The sequence below is a fragment of the Nyctereutes procyonoides genome, unplaced genomic scaffold (assembly GCF_905146905.1).
Source record: "Nyctereutes procyonoides isolate TBG_1078 unplaced genomic scaffold, NYPRO_anot_genome, whole genome shotgun sequence".
NCBI lineage: Eukaryota > Metazoa > Chordata > Mammalia > Carnivora > Canidae > Nyctereutes > Nyctereutes procyonoides.
In genome coordinates, this window is record NW_026575132.1 from 31,880,198 (window position 1) to 31,904,586 (window position 24,389).

Sequence of the window (24,389 nt, forward strand, 5' to 3'; positions counted from 1 at the left end):
TTTCCACAGTGGCTATACCAGTTTGCATTCCCACCTACAGTGCAAGAGGTTTCCCCTTTTTCCACATCTTCACCAACATCTGTTGTTTCTTGTGTTTTTGACTATTCTGACAGGTGTGAGGTGACATCTCATTGGAGTTTTGATTTGCATTTCCCTGATGATGAAAGATGTTGAGCATCTTTTCATGTGTCTGTTAGCTATCAGGATATATTCTTTGGAGAAATGTCTGTTTATTTCTTCTGCCCATTTTTAAATTGGGTTATTTATTAGGGCATCTGGTTGGCTCAGTAGTTGAGCATCTGCCTTTGGTTCAGGTCATAATCCTGGAGTCTTAGGATTGAGTCCCACATTGGACTCCCTGCAGGGAGCCTGCCTTCCCCTGGCCCATGTCTCTGCCTCTCTCTGTGTCTTTCATGAATAAATAAATAAAATCTTTAAAAAAATAAATAAATTGGATTGTTTGGTTTTTGGGTGTTGATTTGTATATGTTCTTAATCTATTTTGAGTAGTAACTCTTTATTGGATATGTCATTTGCAAATATCTCCTTTTTTATTTTTTTCCTTATTTTTTTTTAAAGTTTTATTTAATTATTCATGAGAGACACAGAGAGGGAAAGAGACAGAGACATAGGTAGAGGGAGAAGCAGACTCCATGCAGGGAGCCTGATGCAGGACTTGATCCCGGGACCCCAGGATCTTGCCCTGGGCCGAAGGCAGGCGCCAAACTGCTGAGCCACCCAGGGATCCCCTACAAATATCTCCTTACATTTAGTAGGCTGCCTTTTAGCTTTGTTGATTATTTCTTTGCTGTGTAGAACCTTTTAATTTTTAAGCAGTCCCAATAGTTTCCAATAGTTTATTTATTTCCCTTGCCTCAAGAGACATATCTAGAAAAATGTTGCTATGGCTGGTGTCAGAGACTTTACTGCTTGTGCTCACTTTGAAGATTTTTATGATTTTAGGCCTCACATTAGGTCTTTAATCTATGTTGAATTTAATTTTGTGTATGGTGTAAGAAAGTGGTTCAGTTTCATTCTTTTACATGTAGCTGGCCAGTTTTCCCAGCACCACTTGTGGAAGAGACTGTCTTTTCCCATTGGATATTCTACATTCCAATCCTCTTATATATTCCATTTACTTGCTGAAATTTCCTACCTTGCAGTTATTATGACTATCCTTTCTTTTAAGTCCTTGAAGATATTCCTAATAGTTGCTTTAAAGTCCTTGGGTGATACTTCCAACATGCGGTTCATCTTGGGATCTGTTTCTATTGACAGTTATCTTTCTTGTTATAGATCACCTTTTTCTTTTTCTCCAGATTTCCACTAATTTTAGTTGTATACTGGAGAGTGTAGATGTTACATTGAAGGGATGCTGCGTTATGTTTTCTTTCATGAAGGGATGATGAGTTTTGTTGTGGTTGGCAGTTTAACTACTGGCATCTCCTTTTTTTCTGCCAGGTTTGCTTTTATTATTTGTTAGGGCTTTTCTTTTTTCTTTTCATTTATATGTATATATTTTTATTAGAGTTCAATTTGCCAACACCCAGTGCTCATCCTGTCAAGTGCCCTCCTCAGTGCCTGTCACCCAATCACCCCATCCCCCTGCCCACCTCCCCTTCCACTACCCCCTGTTCCTTTCCTAGAGTTAGGAGCTTTTCTATTTCCATTTTGAACTTATTCCTAGTTCATGGGTGCTACTCTAGGGTGCAATTCTTACTCCTCTGTGTGGCCTTTCTGGAGTGTAAGATGAATTCTCAACATGCTTGGTGAGGTCTTTCCAATCTGAATGGGTTGTAACTCTAGGCTTCTTCACACTGCCCAGTGTCTGTTACTTCCATTCAGTTCTCACCCTTGGGACAGGTGCTTTAGGTCTGTCGGAGTCTTACCCTGTGCATGCACAGGCAACCCCTGGCCAAGGACAGACAGGATGAGTTCCTACAAAACGCATTCTTCCCAGGACTTTGCCCTGAACATTCCAGCCCATTCCATCTTACATATTTTTAGTTCCGGGAGGTTATTGCCCCTGGGCCTCCACTTGCTTGCACCTTGTCAGGAAGTAGTCATGAGAAGAAAGCCAAGGCACCACCCATTCATTGTGTTATTCTTATCTCAAGGACTGTAGTCTTCTGCTGCATGCTATTCATTGCAGGGGAACAGTTGTCTTATTTATTTAGAGTTACCTTCAGTGGGAGGATATGTTCTGTAACAGTTACATTGTCATAAATGGAAGCAGAAGTATAATTGCTATTTTTGGACATTAAAAAAATCACAGACTCTCAGATTTCTCTTCAACAAAAATACATACCTACGTGAGCAGTTCATAGTTCTCTGGCTGCTTCAGTGTCTGAGTACAGGCAAGTTTCTGAATAATAACAGCCTGTACTTGTATAGCTCTTTCTATAAAATCCACTTGCAAGTATTACTTGATTTGTTCCTTATGGCAAAATGATAGTTCTGGCCCACAAATAAGAAATGATGTAAAGATGTAACTGTCTTAGTACAGGAGTGAAAATATCAACTGAGATTTTCAACCCAGCAGCCCAGCCTCTAATTACCTACCCTCCTCAGTCAAGAAAAGCAGGTATCCCTGGGGAAGAGTCTTGTCCCAGCTGCCAAGAAAACTAACATTTCTTTTCCCACAGTGGTGCACACTATATGGTATCCTGGATCTTGGAAATAGTATAACCAGAGATTTTGTTTCTTTAAAAAAATTGGAACTCATTACGGCCTGACAAGGTGATTCTTGTGCTGTTATATACACTCTTGCATGTCTTAGGGTGACCCTAGGTGCTCTCCTGTGCTTCCAGGCTTCCAGGTTCCAGGGTAACTTCCTTTGTATCCATGGACAGTGGGCGAGAAATGAAAGCTTAAGTAAGAATGCTGGTACTTCTGCCTCCTTCTGAGGAATGGGCCTGGGGTCAGGAGCATGTGGCCTAGGTCCTAAACTGGAGAGTCTCCCATTTTGGCTGCTGTCTACTGGAAAGTTTGCCCTGGCAAGAGTTGAGTTTCATTACAACTGTATTTTCATTTTTGTACCCATCTCAGAGTCTTTTTGCCTTCCATAATGAAGGATGTTGCTCCTCATTTATAGTTACTTATAAATGATCAGTTGATTGTGAACTAGGAACAGGTGATTAGCTAGCTTTTAAGGATCAGGCATTCACACTAACCACTGCTCTTGCTCGTGTGGCACAGGGAGATATTATGTTTGCATGGACATGCTGGCTGATGCTACATGGATGACATTATGGATAGGTATAGGAAATTATTCAGCCCAATATACCTGAAGGAAAGAGGATTATGATGTTGCTTCAGAGAACTTTATCTTATTATTTAATCATGACTTCAGTGTTATCCACAGCTGGCCATCTAACCTTGGAGGACTCTCTTGGAATAACTTAGGTCTGAGGATGGAGGAGGAAGGAATCCAAGAGAAGCTCTCTTTGGGCCTGAGAGAGAGAGGAGGCTCGTGAACCTGTGCAGTGTCCACGGATGGACTTTCAACACATCTCTAACTAAATTCACCTAAACACTGCTGTTATCTGTATTTTACCAGAGGCTCAGAGAAGATAGGTAGGACCTAGGAAAAAGCAGAAGTCCAACTGGATAGCACAGGGCTAAATTCTGTGTCCACTATTCACTAGCTTTTCCTCTTTGTCCTTGGCCCCAGCTAGCACTGCTTGACCACTGAGCATACTGCCCTAAGCGGCCTTTCTTCAGGGCCCAAGTCAATCACCAGAACTCAGGCAGTTCTGTTGATGTCTGGGTAAAGGGCAGAAGCAAGCTGACTCTCCACTTCTGCTTTCTCCAGGAAATGCGCAGAAACACAGCTCAAGTGATTCATAGTGAAACATTGTCGGAGACTAACAATGCTGGCTGAGTCCTCTTCCCCCAGGCCTGAGGGGCAATGGCTGGGTATGGCGGCACCCATGCCACCTGACGTCTGCAGGCCCTGAACACCACACCACTGGGTATGTCACCTTGTTCTTGGCCAGGCCACACCAGGCCATAGGTGGGCATGGAGGTCCTGTCTGTCAGAGTGGGGCCTACTGGCCACCTCCTGGAAAGCTGAGCATGGGAACTCATGGGACCACCAGGACCTGATCTGGGTTTGTGGATGTGGGAGAGGAGGTGAGCTGATGAGCAGGAAGTGTGTGCCTGGTGGGAGGTGTAGGTGTTCAAGGCCACTCGAATGCCTGGCTCTGCTGAGGTGTCTGTCACCATTGGAGTCTGCCGAGTTGGGCTGGGCTCCAGCTCCATTCCTCATCTCCCTACCTCAGGTCAAGCCCTTTCTCACAGTTCTGCAAAGGAAGGTGACCTGCTTGCTACACCTGGGAGAGGCTAGACGTGAGCCTGTGTGGGCTAATACCCAGGAATGGAGGGGGAGGCCGACTGTGAGCCTCTTTTGCCCAGCCCCACACAGGCCTCTGAAGGGTGCTGAGCAGTGTGTGGGCTGCTTCAGCCCGGTCACCAAGAGAGCTAGTTTTGTCCTGGTCTGGGGGTCCCTCCCTGGGGGTCTGAGAAGTAGATACCTCTGGGCCTCCTTTTCCTCATGTGAATGACCACATCCCATGTTAGAAATGCCAACATTTTCTGAATAAGCAGGACCACATGGATCACAGAGAATTTGCTTTTCTCTCCTGAAATCCTACCTTCAACAACACCAAATCAATCCTTAGTCCCAGCTTCTCTTAAGTGGTGAGGAGCTAGTCCAATGATTCGGGATTTTATGTATTACTCTTTTCAAGGACATTTCGTTGTTGACATGATTTTCTGCAAAATCATCCATTTAATTCTTCAAGAAATACATACGGAGAGCCACTTCCTGCCAGGCATCAGGGCCACCAGTGGAGAGGGCCAGTGGTACCTGGTGCAGTAGGCTGAAGTGGGGTGAAGAGCAGGGGGTTAGGAGTAGGGGCTCGGGAGTCTGGGAATGTGTGCGCCTTCTGGGTGGAGAGCTGAAGGAAGGAGAGTCTGAGCCCCGTGGTTTGTGAGAAGCATTCTCGAGGAGGGAATGGAGAATGTCAAGGCAAAGCGCATGAGGGCTGGTGGAGGCCAAGGGTAGGGGGGCAGAGAACAGTAAGGGGCAGGCTGGGTGACCCCGCCAGAGAAGGATGCCACGCCATCAACTGAGAGAGGACTATCCTGTTCAGTGTGAGGGCCTGGGCTGTACTCCCCAGACTTAGGGAGTAGGTAGAAAAGAAAATTCAGAAACAGTGTATAAGGTATAAGAAATATCACCTAAGTGTTTTTTTTTTTTTAAATCATCAGCATCTTTGAGGTCCTTCATAGGCTTGGCCTCTCCCTCTCTTGTCAGAGAACATGGCTGTCCAGAATTTGGGACTTATTGTTCCATGGCTTTTCTTCTAGTTTTACCTCATATCTTTAGATCTTTACTTCATATTTTATCTTTACCTCATATCGTATCTAGATTCGAGTTATTAAGTTTTGCATGTTCTTGGACTTTGTAAATAAGAATTAAATATTCTTTAAAGATTTGCTTCATTTGCTCCAAATGATGTTTCTGGAATTCCTTCATACTGTTTGTTGCACATACCTCTCATTCATCCATGTTTACTGCTTGCTGTATAGTATTCTGTGGTATATGAATATATCTCAATATAGTTCCCCAAGTTAATACTGATGGGCACTTGGGATTTTTTTGGGGGGTGTTTGTTTTTCTATTATAAACTGTTAGATGCTCCAGTGCTTGTAAGTACTGCTAGGACGCCCTTTGTGCATGTATCCCGAGGTATGTGTGCAAGAAGTCCCTAAGGTATAAACCTGGAAAGTGGAATTGATAGATCAGAGAGTTCACAAATCTTCACCCTTACTGGATGATATCTAATTGCTTTCTCAACCAATTGCAAAATTTTGCCCAGCCATCAGCAATATGTATAAGTTTCTGTTGCTCCACGTCTTTCACCATCACTGGACAGTCCTGGGGTTTTAAATTTTTCTAATCTAGTGAAAGTGAAAATCTACCTAGGTTTTTAATTTGCATTTCCTGAATGACTAAGGTTGGGCATTTCTTTATATGCTTATTGGCCATTCTGGATTTCTTTTCTTATTCAAATATTTTGTACATTTCTCGTTGGGGTTGTCTGTCTTTTTTTACCCTGCTAATTTTCTATAATTTAATACATATTTGGATATTAATCCTTTGTTATATATGTATCTTATACTTTTCTCTTGTTCCTGGTCTCCTTACATTATTTGCAAATTCTGTTAATGATCAAAGTTCTTAATCTCAAATGAGCTCCATTTAACTTTATGTTCTTTTAGGATATATGTGTGTTATCTAAGAAATTCTCCTCCATTATGAAGTCATAAAATTATTCTTTTACATTATTATTTTCTTTTGCAATTTTGCCTTTCACATTTAAGTATTTTGGTGCATCTAAAAAGGATTTCTCTCTGTGGTGTGAGATAAAGGGTAACATTTCATTTAATTTTGTTTTTCCATATGGATAGCCAAGAATCTTAAGTCTATTAATTAAAAAGGCCATTCTTCAGCCAGTGATCTACACCAGCTCTGTTTAAGCCAAGTTGTCATGTTTCTGGGCTCTTTATTCTGTTCATTTGTTTATCCCTTTGCCAGTACTCTATTATATGATTAATTCTAGGCTTATGACAAATTTTGATATCTGAAAAGAGTCTCTATTTTTTTTTCTTCTTCCATTCTATCTCGACATTCTTGGTACACTCTTCTTTCGTATGGATTTTAGGAACAGTTTTATTAGATTCTACAAAAAAGCTATATTCAAGTTTGATTGAAAATACAATTTGGAGAGATATAATAATATTTTTATGAAAATGACTCCTCTAATTCATGAACATGGTTTGTATCCTCATGTTGTTGTTTAAACATGTTGTTTAAAATATTTACACAAAATTTTATAATTTTCTTTATAAAATAGTTAACATTTTGTCTAGAGTTATTCCTAAGTGGTGTATATTTTTATATCATTTTAATTGTCACTGAAAGTACCTGTTTTTGACTTGCTGATATATGCCTGCATTTTTTATTAAAGATTTTATTTATTTACTCATGACAGACACATAGAGAGAGGCAGGGACACAGGCAGAGGGAGAAGCAGGGTCCCTGCAGGAAGCCCTAATGTGGGACTGGATCCCAGGACTCCAGGATCACACCCTGGGCATGAAAGCAAATGCCCAATCAGTGTGCCACCCAGGCATCCCTATGTTGCATTTTAAAGAAGAATAATTTCAGCTGTTCTATGGGTAGCAAAGGAAGAAGCAAGACTATCAGTTAAAAGGCTGTTGTACTAATTTAGGTATTAGTGGTTCACCCCAAAGTGATAGCAGAGATAATGAGAAGTGCTTAGGGTGGTGAGATTCTAGGTACTTTCTGAGTGTGAGATTTGATGATGTTTTATGTGTCATGTGTGGGAGATGAAAATTGAAGATGACTCCAGAGCAACAGGGAGAATAGAACTGTCATACTTTGAGCTAGGTCAAGGGCAGAAGGAACATATTGCAAAGTGGTGGTTACTCCAGAATATAGGTTTGAACAGAGAAAGATGGAGATGTATATCAGACAACAAGTGTAGAAATGAAGTCTCTGTACCTCCTGTCCCCACGTGACCTTCATAGTAGAAAAGTAAGGCAGCTTGGTCACCTGGGGATTTGGGGGTAGATATCTTGTGTGGGAGGGAAAGAAAGAAGATGAGCCGCTCAAAATTCCTGAGCCACACCCTAGAGCTTTTTAAAATGCATTTATTTACATTTATTTATGTATTTACAAGTGGGGATTTGCATTTGTTATTTCCATTTGTTATGCAAACCATCAAAATTCACGTGTGCTTTGCACCTGAAATGATGTTTCCAAGCAGCACTCCTAAGCCCTTGGCTGATGGCCCCATTTGAAGCATCTGCACACCTCTTAGAAGCTTAAGTCTCAAAGTCTAGACCTTTGTTATCCAACACAGAAGCCTTGAACCACACCTGAAATGTGGCCAGTGTAAATTGAGAGGTGCTATACATGTAAAAATTCGCATCAGGTATCAGAGATGTTACAAACAACAAGAAAAAGAAATATGAAATATCTAATTAATACCTAAAAATAAATAAAAACCTAAAAATATTGATTGTGTATTGAAATGATAATATTTTGGATATACTGGGTTAAATAAAATAGACTTTAAAAATATATTTGAATAAATGGCTTGATTAATTTCGGCTCTTTATATTTACTTTTCAAATGTGGCTACCAAAACAATTTTAAGTTGTGCATGTGGCTTAAATTTGTGGCTGACTTTGTGTTTCTTCTGGGCAGTAACCTTCAGAGGTACTTCCTGTTCCAGGGCCAGAGGCTTTTGCGAGAAACACAGTTCAAGAAAGATGGGAAGTCAGAAAAGTGAAAAGCCACTTGTCCCAAATAATTCCAGGGAGAAAGAAAGTAGAGAGGGTAAGAAGAATGAATTTAGTACTTAAAATAAACCAGACACTGGGCAGGGCCCTGGTATTTGCAATCTTATATAATCTCCACAATGAGATCACTTTCATTATTCCCATTTTATAGATAAGGAAATGGATGCTGGGAAAAGTAAGGTCCTTTATCCTCATACAGTCAGTAATTCAGCCAAGATTTGAACTTAACATCTCTGCACTTTGAATTAGGTGCCACCATCACTGTGAGTTGAGGAAATACTTCTGGAGAGGAATAGTCAACATTTGGAAGAAGTGTGAAAACTGCTCTTCCCCTTTAGCAAATGAGTAATCCTTTTTATGAGAATTTAGTAAGCAAAAAGATTGTGTGGGGATCCTTTTTATCCTAGCATTGTCCGTAACAGCAACAGAGACACCCTAAACATCCCGTAATTAGGGAGTGAGCAAGTCAGTTATAGGCAATAGACCAAGAGCATGCTTCTTGGTCATTAAATCTGATCATTTAAGGGAAAAGGCAACATAGACTATGTTTATGATATGATGATGGATGATTGATATAATGAAACTGTTTATACATCAGGTGTAAGTCAAATATGCTTCCACATGGAAAGTAGTAAGTATGCAGGAAAAAAGGAACTATCTATTAATTTTTATTTTAACAAGATAATAACAATAAAATTCCCCAAGTAGCACTCCAATACTGTTTTTTAAAGGACAGGCACAAAATAAAAAGTGATATACAGGCACAGGTGAATACAGATGTACTCAGGAAGAAACTGTGTCAGGGAGGTTGGTCTGAGCATATCAGGAGTTAATGAGGGTGAAGAATGCTACGACGAACCCACAGCCTTCCTCCTCCCCCTGTTTGGGTGTGGACCAAATCCATGAGCAAGGGGTGGCTGGTTGGGTGATGGATGATACTAAACCAGGGTCCAATGATCCTGGAACTCCTCTGTGTGTCTGCCCAGAGAATGCAGAGCACCCCTTTACCGGAGTGGGGTTGGGGAGGTTGTCCACTTCCTCCACAGGTGTGTGAGGCTCTCACCTTCTGCGGTGTATCCAGCTCATGTGAACAGCTGCAGGGGGTGGGGGTGGGGGGTGCAGTTGTGAAGGTGGGGAGGGACTGCCATGGTCTTTGTACAAAGGGAAGGGTGACTAAAGAACCAGGAGAATCAGGGTGGGCAAAAGTCCAGATATTCAAAAGAGAACAAAAACCAAACAAAACAGGGGCAATACTCTGCGATCAGAACGCAGTCTTGTAACTTTTAGTTCTTGCTTTCATATACCTGCCTCCAGGAAACATTGAATTATGTAAATTAATGGGAGGGGGCAGCAGGTACTCCCCCCCCCCCAGTGATTCCACTGCTTCCCCCTACTGGAAGGGATCTCTCTCAGAATCTAAACGCCTAAAACATCACCTTGATTCCAAGAATTACTTCTTCCCTCACACAGTTTGAAGTGTCTGAATAATATCAATATTGACATGTGTATTTAATGTGATGATCCCCTTCCCCCATATAATTAAATAATTGTGTCATTCTATAATTGATAGAAACTTAGGATTGAGGAAATACAGAAAGAGAAAGATAAGGTGTATTCATGAATAACGATCACACAAGGAAGAAAGTGACAGGTACCACAGTTACTACAGGCAGTAGGTGTGGATAGATTTGGGAATTCCAAAGTGCTCACTTTTATACTGCTTGACTTCTCACACTGCATCCGGACACAAGGGGCTTTCACAACCAGGCTCCCCCTTTCACTTGCACCTAGAGGTGATCATAACCCTGAACACGCGAGTGTAATTACTCAGTGGGAGCTGATAGTATGCATGGAGGATTGAAGACTGGAAGGTGCTGTCATTGAGTAAGGGACAGGTGGGGCTGGGTAGGGAGGGATAGCTAGGGGACTGTGTGACAGGGCTTGCTTAGGGGGCTATGTGATCAGGCTCACCAAAAATCCCAGAAATGCTGAGTCCTAATGAAACCAGAGATAAGAGAACAAACCAGAGCACTCTGCCCTGAACGTCAGAAGTGGGGTCCTTTCTGGCAGTCACGTTGTGCCCACAAAGAATGACCAGACCCAAAAGAAGAAGTAAGTCATTCAAGATGTTATCACCAGTCCTTACTTAATGGTGTTATCAGGGGGTAGAGATGTAAAAAAAAATTAAGTTCCCTGGTCAGTTTTCAATAAAAGACCAACCATAAAAGCCCTTGGTTGGGTCCCCTCTCATTCCTAAGAGCTTCTTCTGTGTCCTTGCTTAATAAAATCTCTTTGCTTTGCTCACTCCCCTTTGTCTGTGAATTCATTCTTTGACTCTGTGAGATAAGAACCTTGCTCTCCTGCTTCATCAAGTGCTGGTGGTGACTACTTTCTCAGCATGGAATGGTTCAGTGGTGACTGGAGTTTGGAAGTTTGACTTTCTTGGTTGGAACATGAAGGATCTGTGGCCAAGGAGGCAGCTAGGAGCTGTGTTTGGAAGGTGACTGGGTTGGGTTATGTGGGGCTGTAGGAGGGGCATCCCAGGGAGAGCATTCTAAATGAAGGCAAAGGATCAGATTATGAGTGAACAGTTCATTGGGCCAGACCCCATTGGGGGTACAGTGGGAAGTTAGGTAAAGAAGAAGGCTGGGCCATATCACTGATGGACAAGAGCTTGGGAGTGCTCCTTGAGAACATGAGGAGCCACCAAAGACATTTGAGCAAGGGAATGACATGATGGAGCTATGTTCCATAGTCTGCCACTGTGGGGTCTGTGGGGGACAGGGGGGAGACTGGAGGAGGAAAGGCCTGCTGGGCAAAGCTGGGGAAGAGATGAGGCAGCAGTGGGCTCACCTTGACTCCTTTTGATCCTTCTCAGTGCCATTCTCCCATTTCCTGTAGAAGGATTAGGTCTGGGTAAGAAAATATCTCTGACACATCCAGAAATTCACTAGCCTGTAGGAGACTCATTCCGGTAAAATGCACAACTGGGTGTCAGAAGAGAAATGTGAAGGCTCTGCACATGAAGCTAATTTGAAAAGTAAACCGTCATTGGTAGACATACCCTTAAGGCATCTGTTGTTATAGGTGGGAAGTGAGTCACCTGCACCCCTGAGGGTCAGCTTCCAAGTCCCAGGTGTGGACCAGTGGCAATTTTGCTACTTAAATGTTTGATAATCAAGTGGCCCACCACACAGAGAAAGCTGTACAGAGCCATGGTTCTGGTGGCTTAGCCTGGTGGCCAAGTGTTTCATGCTGGGTGTGCTAGGTGTGCTACTGGTGGCAGCCCAGAAGCGGCTGGCCAGCTAGTACCCACCTCATGCCCGGGCTCATGAATCCTTGACCTCTGTGGTTCCCAGAGATCAGTGCTTGCCTGTGGGGATGGTGAGATCACAGTGCTCTGTTCTGGGCCAGCTTGCTTGCAGGGTGAGCTGGGACCACATGGCAGACCCGACCAGCACAGGACCACCCTTGGCCAGGGATCAGCGCCGCCTTTGCAAGTCCAGCCGGGGAAAGTCCCTGTGGTGCCACTGGCAACAAGTTTCCAGGGGTCCTCAAGAGATATTCTTACTGTTGAGGACTGTGTCAGGCCAACTTGGACTGCTGGAAAGGGGTGAAGGGCTTTGAGGTCAGAAAAGTCTGGCTTTGTCCTTGATTCTGATGCTTGCTAGCACTTTGATTTCAGATAAGTCACCTATGCTCCCTGAATGTCAGCGTCTCTGAGTCTTGCTTTCCCTATCCGTGTCATGGGAATAGTAATATCCACCTCACAAGTTTCCTGAGATGAGAGAACACTGATGACTCTGCCCATAGCTGCTCATCCAGTACTGGCCCTGAGGCAGCACTTCTTATGTTCCAGGGGAGTGCAAGCCACAGCTCAGCTCCTATCCTGGAATGGCTGCCAGTGATGGGCGCTGGGCCTCTTGTTACTCGTGCTGCTATCACCAGTCCACGTCTTTGTGCAGACAGTGACAGCTCAGTTGCAGCTAAGCTTTGAGGGTCTGACCAGGGGGACTACTCCCTGGCTATTTTCAGCAATGTGGAAGCCAGTGCCCATACTGAGATATAAAACTAGGCACCCTCCTGCAGGAGGACACTGTGAGTTCCTATACTCTCTTGCTGTTGCAAAAACTGCAGAGGTGTGTGCTAACCAGGACTGCTTGGACTGGAATCAGAAAAGGAAGTTACGGGGGTCGTGGCAGGTTCAAGCTGCCCAGTTCCTGTTAGAGTCCCCATCTTAGTCTTTGGGAGGGGGATTCCTCAACTTCTGGAAATAACCCAGTCATCTGGGGCAGGGCGTAGGGCCCCGGTGCTGCTGTTCTCTGCCTGTGGGCACTCTCAGCCCTTGGCTGATGGAGGAGGTGGGGAGGTGGCTGGCTGTTGGTCCTTGCACTGGAACTGGGTGTCAAGGCTCTCAGGGAATCTCCAGCACACTTGTTCCTCTATCCCCTCAGCCATTGTCTGCAGGAATGCTCGCCACAGGAGGGGTCCCCCTGTGCATCCTCTGTGCTTGTCCTGGAGCCGGCTCTTGGGGACTCTTGGGAATAGCACTCCTGCTCCTAGTTCCCTCTTTTATCTTCGAGATGGCCAACTCCCACCTCTAGCTTTGTCTCTGTGGCCTCCAGGACATAGGTACAAAGCCTTAATTGAATCCCTTTAGTAATCCTGCTGTCCATTCAAACTAGTGCCTCCTTGTGAGAAAATCTGAGATCAGACACACTTGGCAGACAGGCCAGGAGGGGGCTGCTACAGAAGAGAAGCCAGGTCTAGGGTGAGGGCAGCTTGCCCTGGCAGCAGGGCTGGACCCTAAAAAGTCCGAGGCCCCAGAGCACACCCACGGAGGTTTATCTGGGCTTAGGCTCCTCTGGGAAGTGCAGGCAGATTTTAGGAGCCTCGAGGGAGCAACATACACTATGGGAGCCGAGTACGGTAGGGCACGTGTGGTGGCTGATGCGGTGCCTGTGAGCCACAGGGCAAGAGGGACAGGCCCTCCGTGGACATCTAGCTTCTACTGGAAGTACTCTCACATATATTTACTTGCTTAATTCTTTGCACAGCCTTGTGAGAAGATACCGTTCCAATTTTATAGGTGTGGGCTTTGAGGCTCAGAGACCAGAAGTCGCTAAGGCAGAAAGTTAGAGAGAGGTAGAGCTAGGATTTGAATCTGATCTGTCTGATGCTGCTCTGGGTCTGCCCTTGGGGCTGGGTAGGGGTCCAGTGAGACAGGTCCGGCCCAAAAGTCCAGGTTTAGGGTGGTATGTGTCATCGTACTAAGGAATCAAGCGTGCCATATAGCCCGACTCAGAGGTACCGTTCCCAGACTGAGGCATGGTCCTGTTCCTGTACTTGAGCTGGTCCTGGTTGGTGCAGATCAGGTCAGGATGCTAGTGAAACCTCTTTTGAGCAGCAGCCTCTGTGGAACAGGAAGAGGCAGGGCCTTCCATTTCCCCATGTTACTGACAACCTCTTTCTCTTGGGGGTCCTTTGTCCATAGGGGCATGTCTGGTCCTTGTCCAGTTGGTTCTAAGCTGCAGAGACAGGTAGAGGGGGTGTATCTTTTACCCACAACCCCAAATCTGGCTCCTTGTTCCTAAGAAGGTACAGCCCCATGCTGTGGGTGCCACGTGGTACCTGCTGATAAATTCAAGGTACATAAGAAGGGTTGTCTGACAGGGGGTTCTTTTTTTTTTTTTTTAAAGATTTTATTTATTCATGAGACACACACACACACACAGAGAGAGAGAGAGAGCAGAGACACAGGCAGAGGGAGAAGCAGGCTCCATGCAGGGAGCCCGATGTGGGACTCGACCCTGGGTTCCCAGGATCAGTCCCCTGGGCTGAAGGCGGCACCAAACCACTGAGCCACCCAGGCTGCCCCTGGCAGTGGGTTCTGTGGGGGTGTTATCTAGCAGAGCCACGCTTTTGAGCTCTGGGGGAGACCAGAGTTCTCTCTTGAACATCGGCTATTCAGGAGCTTGAAGCAGACCCAGCAGGGAATCTTGGGCCCCAGGGAGCACCTGCTGCTGTTGTAACAAAGCTCTGTCGCTTCTTCCTTTGCTCCTTCATGGACAACTGGTAATTACCCTGATGGTCAGGTGAGATATGAGAGGTGGCGATATGAGAAGATGGAAGTGGGAGGTGGAGGGAGCATCTGTGGACAGGGCTTTCTGAGGGATAGAGGGAAGCCAGTGTAGGTTGGGGTTGTGGCCATCGTGAATGCATAGGCTGTGTGGCCCCTGGGCAGGGCAGACAAGGAAGGAGGTCATGTGTTCCATGTTCAGAGGCCTGTGGTTGGTTTGGGGGCCTGCAGCTTGGAGCCCCTCAAAACCAGCAGAGGCAGAAGCAAAGGAATGGTAATATCTCTGTCTCCTGCCCATGTCGCACCACACAGGTGCACGTGCCACTGATGTAGTTTCTGTTCCTATAATTTTGCCTTTTCCAGAATGTCATGGGAATGGGATAACACAGTATGTAGCCTTTTGAGACTGGCTACTGTCACTCAGTATAAGACCTTTGGGGTCCATCAGGTTGTTTTGTGGATCAGTAGTGTGTTCTTTTTTTACCATGGGGAACATCCCATTGTACGGATATACCTACCTGAGTTGGTTTATTGCTTCACCCTTTGAGGGACATTTAGGTTTTTCCAGGTTTGGACAGCTATGATTAGATCTACTACAAACATTTGCATATAGGTTTTTGTATGAATTTAAGTTTTTAGTACTCTAGGGTAAACTCCCAGGAGCATAATTGCTGGGTAAGTATATGTTTAACTTTCTCAAAAATTTGCCATGCTGCTTTCCAAAGTGACTATACTACTTGCATTCCCATCAGTTGGGGTGAGAGCTGTGGTGTCCATGCATCCTTGCCAACACTTAACGGTTTGTGTTTGTTTGTTTGTTTTAAAGACATTCTAATAGATATATATCCTGGTATCTCTCCTTGTGGTCTGAATCTACAGCTCACTAATTATCTGCCTCAGCGCTTCTGATTCACTACAGTAGGCTGTGAGGTGAACAGAGAATCCATATTGCTATAACTTTTCCTACAACAGCTCAACTGACTTTTAAGTTGTAAGCTCTCCTGTTAGCAGGAAATGGTGGAGAAGAGGAAGCGAGGCCCCACCTTGCCCATGTGTTTGGAATAAGAATGGCTTTGTTATTTTTTTCTGAGAGCTCTAGGTTGAGGCCAGACACAGAACCATGAGAGTTTGGATCCGCTGATATGTGGCGAGGAACTGATTTTTTTAATGGAAAGGAAAACAGATCACTTATAGCCATGCATGGGAAGTTGCTGTTTTGTTCTGTATTATCTGGTTGAGAGTCTTCCTCGGCTCTGGGGCGTGGGGCCAAATGCCTGTGACGTTGATGGTAAACGGGTATGCCTCTGTACAACCCAGAGGTGGGAAGAGTCACATATGCAGATGAGAAACAGGGGGAGGACTTCTATCCTGAATCATACTAGAGCAGCTCTTTGTCACCAGGTCTGAGCTTCTCTACAGAAGGCACTGAGTCCCAGGCTCCCCTGAGACCTGCCCTGTTGGACAGTGACTCCATAAACCTTCCTGCTCCATTTCCCCCAGAGTAGCTTCTTGGCACATTAGCTCCAGGGGCTGCTAAGTCACATCTTATATCCCGAGATTTTACTTGGTAAATCACTCCACAGAGTCAAGGATGAAACAGTCAATAGAGAGTTGGTTTAGCAATCCACCGATCAGCAACGCAGCTGATTCTCCAGGCTCCAGATGTAATCCTCCAGTGCACAGCTGCAAGCTGGATGTCTTGGGTACTCTGCTTCTGACACATCACAAAACAGAGTTGTAGTGATGCTAGGGATTTATGTAGGGTTGGTGGGGTAGGAGTAAGGATGGACAATGATACCCATCTCTGGAGACCCACATAGCCACTCCCGGGGATCCCTCCCTGTACTGTCACTGCAGACTAATTATCTAGTTCCCTGCACATATACACAGACAGGGAACATCTCCTCTGCACCCACCCACCACACACAACCAAGGCTCTTGACCCACTCTGGTACCTTTCTAGCCATTCTGCACTGACTCACTGTCCCACATCTCTTCTGTGGTCAGCGCATAAAGGCTGGAGGGTAGAGCTGAGATCACCAAGGCCATTTCAATGAGGAGAAATTTAGTGTCAGGGGGTAAGTAACTTGATTAAGGGATCAGAGCAGCCCAGCTGGAACTGGACCCCTGTCCTGTGACTCCTATCCTAGTCCTGATGCTCCTTTCTACTTGGTGGCTGCATGAGTGGGCAGGTTCCTGGATAAGAATGATTGCTTCTTGCCATTTGTCATGGAGCCCTGAGATGTTAGTTACTCCTTGTTACCTTCCTCTTACAAATAAAACTGACGTAAGTCTAGGGTAATGGGCAGGACCAGGAGGGAGGATGGCCACAGCCCGACAATTGAGTTAGACAACTTCTTCATGAGATTTCATGGATCCTCATTTGTTAGAAATTCTTGTTTTGAAAACATCTCTGTTCAGAAGAACATATATATATGCTGCCGAAGCGAGCACTGTGTTCGGGAGAACATGATTCAAACGTTTCACTTCAGTAAATACGGCTTCTTAATTTCAGAGGAAATCTAAGGTGATTTCTGATGTTCCCCTTAGATCTCCAGCCACTTTCCCCAGGCACTTTTTCATCTCACCTACTTAGTCTGAAAATGTGGCGTGACTTCAAGCCCACAGAAGCATGTTATTGAATATCACATGTTATTTTAAGTGTGGCTACAAAATGACTTTTATGTGCTGGAGGCAACACTTAGCTTGGCTCTAACAGCCATCCTGTACATTGGGATGTCCATCCTGGACCTGGCACTGGTTCTACTGGTGATGGAGATAGTGGTTTGGTTGGGACATAGGAATTGGCAGAGTCTGGGGGAAACCCAAGTAGAGATCTTGAAGTGAGAGAAAATAATTTGTTTACAAGAAGAATCTGGACTACAGAGAGAGAGGTTTGAGTGCCATCAGTATATAGGTTCATTCATTCACTCATTCATCCATTTATACAGTAACATTTCATTAAGCATCTATGCAGTACCAACTACTAAAATAGGTACATTGTCTTCCTTCATGGAGCTAACATTCATTCAGCAGATATGTAGCTCTCAGGGGAGTAGCTGAGGTCTCCTACAGGGAGCTCATCAAAAGAGAACGCTTGGTGTCTGACCCCAGAAAATCACTTCAGGGATCCCTGAAGGAGACTGAGCAGCAGACAGACACACAGTACAGCAAGGTATGTGGTGATATGTAACAGAAATACCATTGCTTTTTAACCTACCAAGTAAGCAAGAATTAAAAAATGATAAGTAAGGAAGTGTGAAGTGTTGTGCATTCTTGGTCAGAAGGCTATACATTGATGCAATATTTAAGGAGAAGAGGTTTGGAAATTGTGTTAAGATCCAGCTATTTCCATTGTAGGAATTTAAGAATGTATTACAATCTATTATTTAATAGTAGATATATGCAAAGACTTAGACACAAGACCTATCATTATAGTATTATTTATAGTAGTGAATAATTTGAAACTACTTACATGCTTATGTGTGGGGGATTAATTAAATGAACAATCAACATGGCTCTACAGTCACCAGAAGCCATTCAAATTGAAGATGTGACATGAAAAATATTCATGATACTTTTTTGCACAAAAAAGTCATGAATTAATAAGAAAAATGGGTTGAGAGAAGATATTTGTGATTTTTTAGAACCAATGAGTGACAAGTTTCTAGAATATACTCCTTCAAAGCAAAAAGAGAAAGACAGGCAAGGAAAAATAAGCTAAGGTTATGAATAGTGAGTTCGCAGAAAAGGAACAGCAAATAGTTAAGAGTCATCTGTGATGCTCAGTGTCATTAGGGAAATGCAAATTAAAATGACAATGAAAGATCACTTTACTTACATCAGATTGGCAGATGTTAGAGTGTTGGGTAATTGGTGAGCTGGTGGAAGAGCCTGTGGGCAAAATGTCATCTGGTGCCAGCTTTCTGGACACATCTTAGTTGGTGGTACTCAGTCTAAGTAAGCAGGTTTATATATACCCTTGACTCATCACTCTTGCTCCCAAGTCCATACCCAGAGCCAGTCACGTGCAGCCTCGTGAAGGGACCTGCATGGGAATGTCCAGAACAAAACTGAGTGCAGTACAGGAAGTCATGCACAATCTGTCTGTGACTGCAAAGTCAACAAGTCAAATAGGCGTGTGTCCACTTTTTTTTTTTTAAGATTTTTATTTTTTATTTATTCATAAGAGAGAGGCAGAGACACAAGCAGAGGGAGAAGCAGGCTCCATGCAGGGAGCCCAACATGGGACTCAATCCTGGGTCTCCAGGATTAGGCCCTGGGCTGAAGGCAGCGCTAAACCACTGAGCCACCCAAGCTGCCCATGTGTCCACTGTTTAACATGGGGCAGAGGTTAGAAGAAATGAAGCTGACAAACACAGAGCCACACTGGTAGATCTGAAGGCCTAAGGCTGAGTGACAAAGTGAGCTGTGGAAAAGATGCAGAAGGTCATTTGGGGAACTCAAAATGCCTGTATTCAGAAATCGTGTTACCTGTGCCCCATGTTGTTAAGCAGGTGGTATGGGCAGGATGGGGAAGAAGGGAAAGAGAGAGGGGAATGGAGGGTCAAAGAATAACTGAATAAACCAATAAAGCCAGACAGAAGCCTGGTCCAGGTCAGGGAAGACTGTGCTGGGATGTGAGGCATCCCACTGCCTACCCCTGAGGATCAACCCAATTAAGGAAACAAAATTCCTACCAAACCCCAGCCAACCAACCATCAAAAACAAAAGTATAAATAAAAAGTTTGCTTTAACAATATAAGGAGTATGTTTTTTATTAAATAACATATTCATAGATAAAAGCTGGAATACCAACAGTCATTTTCCTGGGTTTAGGCAAGCTAGTGTCAAAGGCTCAGAAATAGCCAAAAGTAAAACCAATGTGTATCACTGAAATAGTAATTAGTGAAAATTGATTGTGCATACACTAAGAAAGACAGTTTGTGAAGTGGGAACACTCAACCCAAAATATGGAATGAGACTCTGGGGTGTATTGTTATGAAGCAGCTTACAGAGTAAGAACGCAGTGACTTTATTCTTCACAGTGATTGGTTATAATGTTAGAATTTCCTAAATCACAGGCAGTTGGTCAGCAGTTGCCTTATATCAATCTTGGAAAACAATTTAAGTTTTGCTTCTGATTTTCAGATGTGTAAGCAAGAAACAACTAAGGTCAAGTTAGTTTTGCAAAATTAAGTTAAATTAAGCTTTGCTTATATGGGTAAACTGGTTCTGTCTACTCAGGGAATTTTCAAGGCTGTTTGTTTTTTTTTTGTTTTAATACTTGATACCTAATACTCTGTTCTTTCCTATTTTGACCCTGAACTTACATGGCTTTTGTAATAAGAAAATGAAGTTTGAGTGTAATAAACACGTGTGTTCAAAGAAGTGTTAGGGACTCATGGAGTTGTGTATGTAAAGGGTGAGAATGGTTCAAAGAGGGGTGGTCGCTCTGGCCACATGACCCTTAGTTCACTTCCATTCTAGCCTGCAGGGGGTGTGTGCTGGGCTAAAAATAAAGTCTGACATATTCCCTCTGCAGCTGTAGCCCAGAGCAGAACACTTGTGGACACATCTTTGTGGGCCCATCCCACTGTTGCTACCCCATGATTAGTAGTTGTTGGTCACTGGATGGACTCTAGGATGGACTCCTATACCGTGACACTGTTTGGAGAGGGCTTCTTGCAGGAAGCCTGGGAATTCTGGCCTGCACGTGGAGTTTCCTGTACTCCTGACATGCAACAAACAAATCTTTGTTGTGCTGTGAGTTAGTTGCGACTCCACTGAAGACTAGGACAATTGAAAAGTCAAGGACACAAACAAAGGCATCTTCTTGAGGTTACCTCTCTGGCAAATTGGTCTTTGGCTATTTTTATCACATAAGTTCTTGTCTTCATACCTACTGACACAAGATCTGCCCCTTGCACAAATCACACCTGTATATGCTAATAAATAAACTCTTTAAGTTAGCATGGGGTTTAAAGAGTCCTTTTGAGGACAAAGTTCCCTAAAAATATGGAATGTGAACAAAATAATGCTGAGAGTGAAGAACCTTTTTCCTTTTAGACTCATGTGGCACAAGGAAGGAAGTTACCGTTGAAGATATAGAATTACATGCCTGTATAAATATTGGTGACATTTGCACATATCCCTTCTACTTAGTCAGCCTTTTATTTTTTATTTTTTAAAGATTTTATTTATTTATTCATGGGAGACACAGAGAGAGAGAGGCAGAGACACAGGCAGAGGGAGAAGCAGGCTCCTTGCAGGGAACCCAATGCGGGACTCGATCCCAGGACCCCAGGATCATGCTCTGAGCCGAAGGCAGACGCTCAACCACTGAGTCACCCAGGCATCCCTTAGTTGGCCTTTTAAAGGAGGAACAGCAGCACGTAATAAACAAAACAAAACAAAACAACAACAAAAAACAAGTTTTGGTGTTAAAGTTTCACACTTTAGCTGGTGCCTAGCTGCCTGTATGCCTTGGCCTACCCAGTTTCCTTCCTTATGTGGAAAGAAAAGAAGATTACCCATTTCTCTCTGTGTCTGTGTAAAGAGCCCAGAACAGTGCCTAGCACATGTTAGATTGTCACTCTAAGTCACATCTAAGTCAGAATCTCTTTTTAAAAAAAGTCTTTCTATTTTAGTCAGTTCAGTTTCAGATTCTTAGTGGAACTATCTTCAATAGGAACTGAAATGAGTGAGTATAATACCTTGTCCCACAACTGGGTTTATCAGGAAGTGCTGTGACAGGACTTTACATTTTTGTCTTTTTGTTCTAAATTCAGATCTGCTTTGCTGAGGCATGGAGGCGGAAGGCGTTTCAAGGGCTGAAGACAGAGCTGAGTATCCAGATTCCAAAAATGAAGGCCAGCCTGATGTTGCTCAGCCTGACTTCCCACATGGAGAGGAATCTCCTGGTCCCACTGCTCTCTGGGAGATGCTAGAAAGGAAATTTCTGGAATACCAACAGTTGGCTCGTGGGAGCCCGGCTGAACATCAGCAGAGCCTGTTGAATCTTCTCCCACTCTTCCTAAAGGTCAGTATTCTTATTTTTAAAACAAACAAACAAAAATGATACAGTGCTCTGGGGACACTTCTGGGATGATTGGACATGGAGTCGGTGGTTTTAATATCATCACAAGTGGTCTCTGGTGGATTTCTTAGGGGGGAATATTGTGCTATTTAATAGAGATGGCAAGCAAGCCTCATCTCCAGGATGAGGAAGAGTTGGAAAGGACAGTTGGCTCTTGAGTAATATTGTCTCTTTAGTTAAAAAAAATTATATTGTTCAACCACAATCCCGTGTGGGAGCCAGAGAAAGACCAGATCTTCTGGAGCTAGGGAAAGAATATGTGTCCTGGGTTGCAGGGATGGCAGGTAACCTCAAACAATAACAACAGTGGGGCCTGGGAGAAACCGGCCACAGGCATTAAGAGAAGCCCAGCCTGTTCACTGAGCTATCATTCTGGCCAGTGGCAGCTGATGACAGTTTGGGCACAATAGATTCCCTTTGTTGTCTCAGAACAAAGGTCCTGCTGGTGAGGTTTGCTTTACAGCTGAATATATCAAAGTTTAGTTGCAGAGTTGGAAACACATCTTTTTATGAGGACTTCATTTTTGCTTATTAGTTTGGGGTTATTATTTATTTATTTATTTATTTATTTTATAAATTTATTTTTTATTGGCGTTCAATTTGTCAACGTATAGAATAACACCCAGTGCTCATCCTGTCAAGTGCCCACCTCAGTGCCCATCACCCAGTCACCCCAATACCCCACCCACCTCCCCTTCCACTACCCCTTGTTCGTTTCCCAGAGTTAGGGGTCTTTCATGTTCTGTCTCCCTTTCTCATATTTCTCACTCGTTTTTTCTCCTTTCCCCTTTATTCCCTTTCACTATTTTTTATATTCTAGTTTGGGGTTATTATTTTTAAAAACTCATTATAGCTACATTCAAAGCACAGAGAATAGGAGATACTTTCCACATTTGAAACTAGACTGAGACAGATGGAGACTTTGGCAAGTTTTCATTGGGAAACTCTCTTGTTGATTTGTTTCACCTAACTTATTAATCACAAATATTTAAGGATTTCCAAAGAGGAATCGGGATCTTTTTGGGATCGTATTTCTAGGATGCATTGAATAATGAAGGCATGTCCTTCTGTAAAAAAATTTGCCAAGTAACTTATTGTCCATTAATTCATTATTTTCTTCCATCTTTTATACTTGTATACCCCATCTATTCCATTTCACAGATTGGATAACTGGGAAATAGGGAATGTACTGAAAGAGAAGAACTAGGTTAGGAGAGACAGCTCAGGTTTCTTATTCCTAGCCCTTCCTGCCTTGACAACCCTAGTGTTCTGGAGGGCAGTTTAGTCTCTCCCAGTTCTCAGGTCAACTTTCTCTTACTGAAGGAAAAATGTGAGAAACCTCCTGTTCCTCACCAAAATTTGCTTTCCCCTGCACGTGTGGGTCTGGCCATTTTATTGTCTCATTGCCACCCATCTGCACAGCTCTGGTTTTGTGGAAAGGACTCTCATTCAAGAATCAGGGCTTGGTCCTTCTTCATCCCTTTTTAGATTGTTGATTTGAGAATTCATTGAACAAATATTTATTAAGCTCTTATACCCTGTGCTGGGGCCTCGGGCTATGAGAGTTAAGAAGAGAGATAGAGGTTTTGCCATCATGGAGAGTTTAGTTCAGAGTGGAGGATACTAAATAGCACTCAGAATGTGTTTTGTTTGGCTTGTAGGTATTAACCATGACCTTGTGGCCATTTTTTCAAAATGAAACATTTTCACATGGAAAATCAGATTTCTGATTTCTCTTGAAAATTTTGGGAGTTGTAATACTGACAATTAGATAGAGATGGTTAGGGGCACCCCTTTTAGACAGAAGATAGTCTCTGTTTCTCAGTTTACCCCGGACCTCCATTCCCTAATATCTTTCACCCAACACACACTACTCATTTATGTTACCTGGCCTGAAGGCATTTGAGCTTGTGACTCCACATGTAGCCAGCAGTTCCTATGACTGAACTTCAATATTGGTTCATATTTCCCAAGCCCTGCTCTTGTAACTAGAGGCATAATGGCCCTATTGTTGAACACATGGGCTTTCGGGTCAAACAGAGCCAGTGTAAAGTCCCAGCTCCATTGCAAATTAGCTGTGCATCCTTGAAAAAATTATTAAATATTGCTGAACCTCGATTTCTTAATCTGTAGAATGGAATCAATAACACTTTGCTGGGAGTCTGTGAGGGTGAGAGAAGATGATGATTGTAAAGTTTACAGCACATGGAGAGCAGATATGGTCCCCATTACCTTTGCACCAGCCTTCAAGATACTAACTGCATGTGTGTGGTTTGAGATCCCATTTCCACAAGTCCCCAAACTGCTGACACAATCTGATATGGTTTGAATCCCCAGAGTTCACCTCTGATGAGCCCTATAGAAGCAGAATATTATAGGCTTTTTATCATTGCTTAAAACCCATATTCTTTTATTCAGCTCTACATGTCTATAAACCTATTGCTTCTGTTAAGTTCCAGCTAATAAAACCCCACCAGAGTCAGAGCCTTCAGGCTTCTTAACTAAGAGTTGGTAGTGGAAAGGAACATGGGAAGGTCAGAGGTTGTTTTTTTTTTTTTTTTTTTCTGAGTATAGTGCAGACAAAATCTGAAGTGTAGATGAAGACTGAGAACATCCATTGGAATACAGGTCCTTGTGTAAGAACTGAAGCTTGAAACCACTCTGTTCTGAATTTTATAATCACAAAACAGTGTCCTTCAGGGTTGTCTATAAAGAGCCCCCTTGGAAATATGAGGATTTAAAAAGTCATGCCAAAGGGGCGCCTGGGTGGCTTAGTTGATTAAGCATCTGACTTGATTTCCACTCAGGTCATAAT

General features: G+C 43.5%; 1 protein-coding gene across 1 annotated transcript in view; it reads left to right on the forward strand.

Moving 5' to 3' along the window:
* Positions 1-3,876: 3,876 nt before the first annotated feature.
* The window catches only part of WDFY4 (WDFY family member 4), a 284,669-nt gene continuing 264,156 nt past the window's right edge, over positions 3,877-24,389 (forward strand). Inside the window, exons 1-2 of the mRNA XM_055345541.1 lie at positions 3,877-3,973; positions 21,267-21,517. Coding sequence (XP_055201516.1) covers positions 21,284-21,517 — 234 coding nt within the window. The 5' untranslated portion in view covers positions 3,877-3,973; positions 21,267-21,283. The remainder of the gene's footprint in view (positions 3,974-21,266; positions 21,518-24,389) is intronic.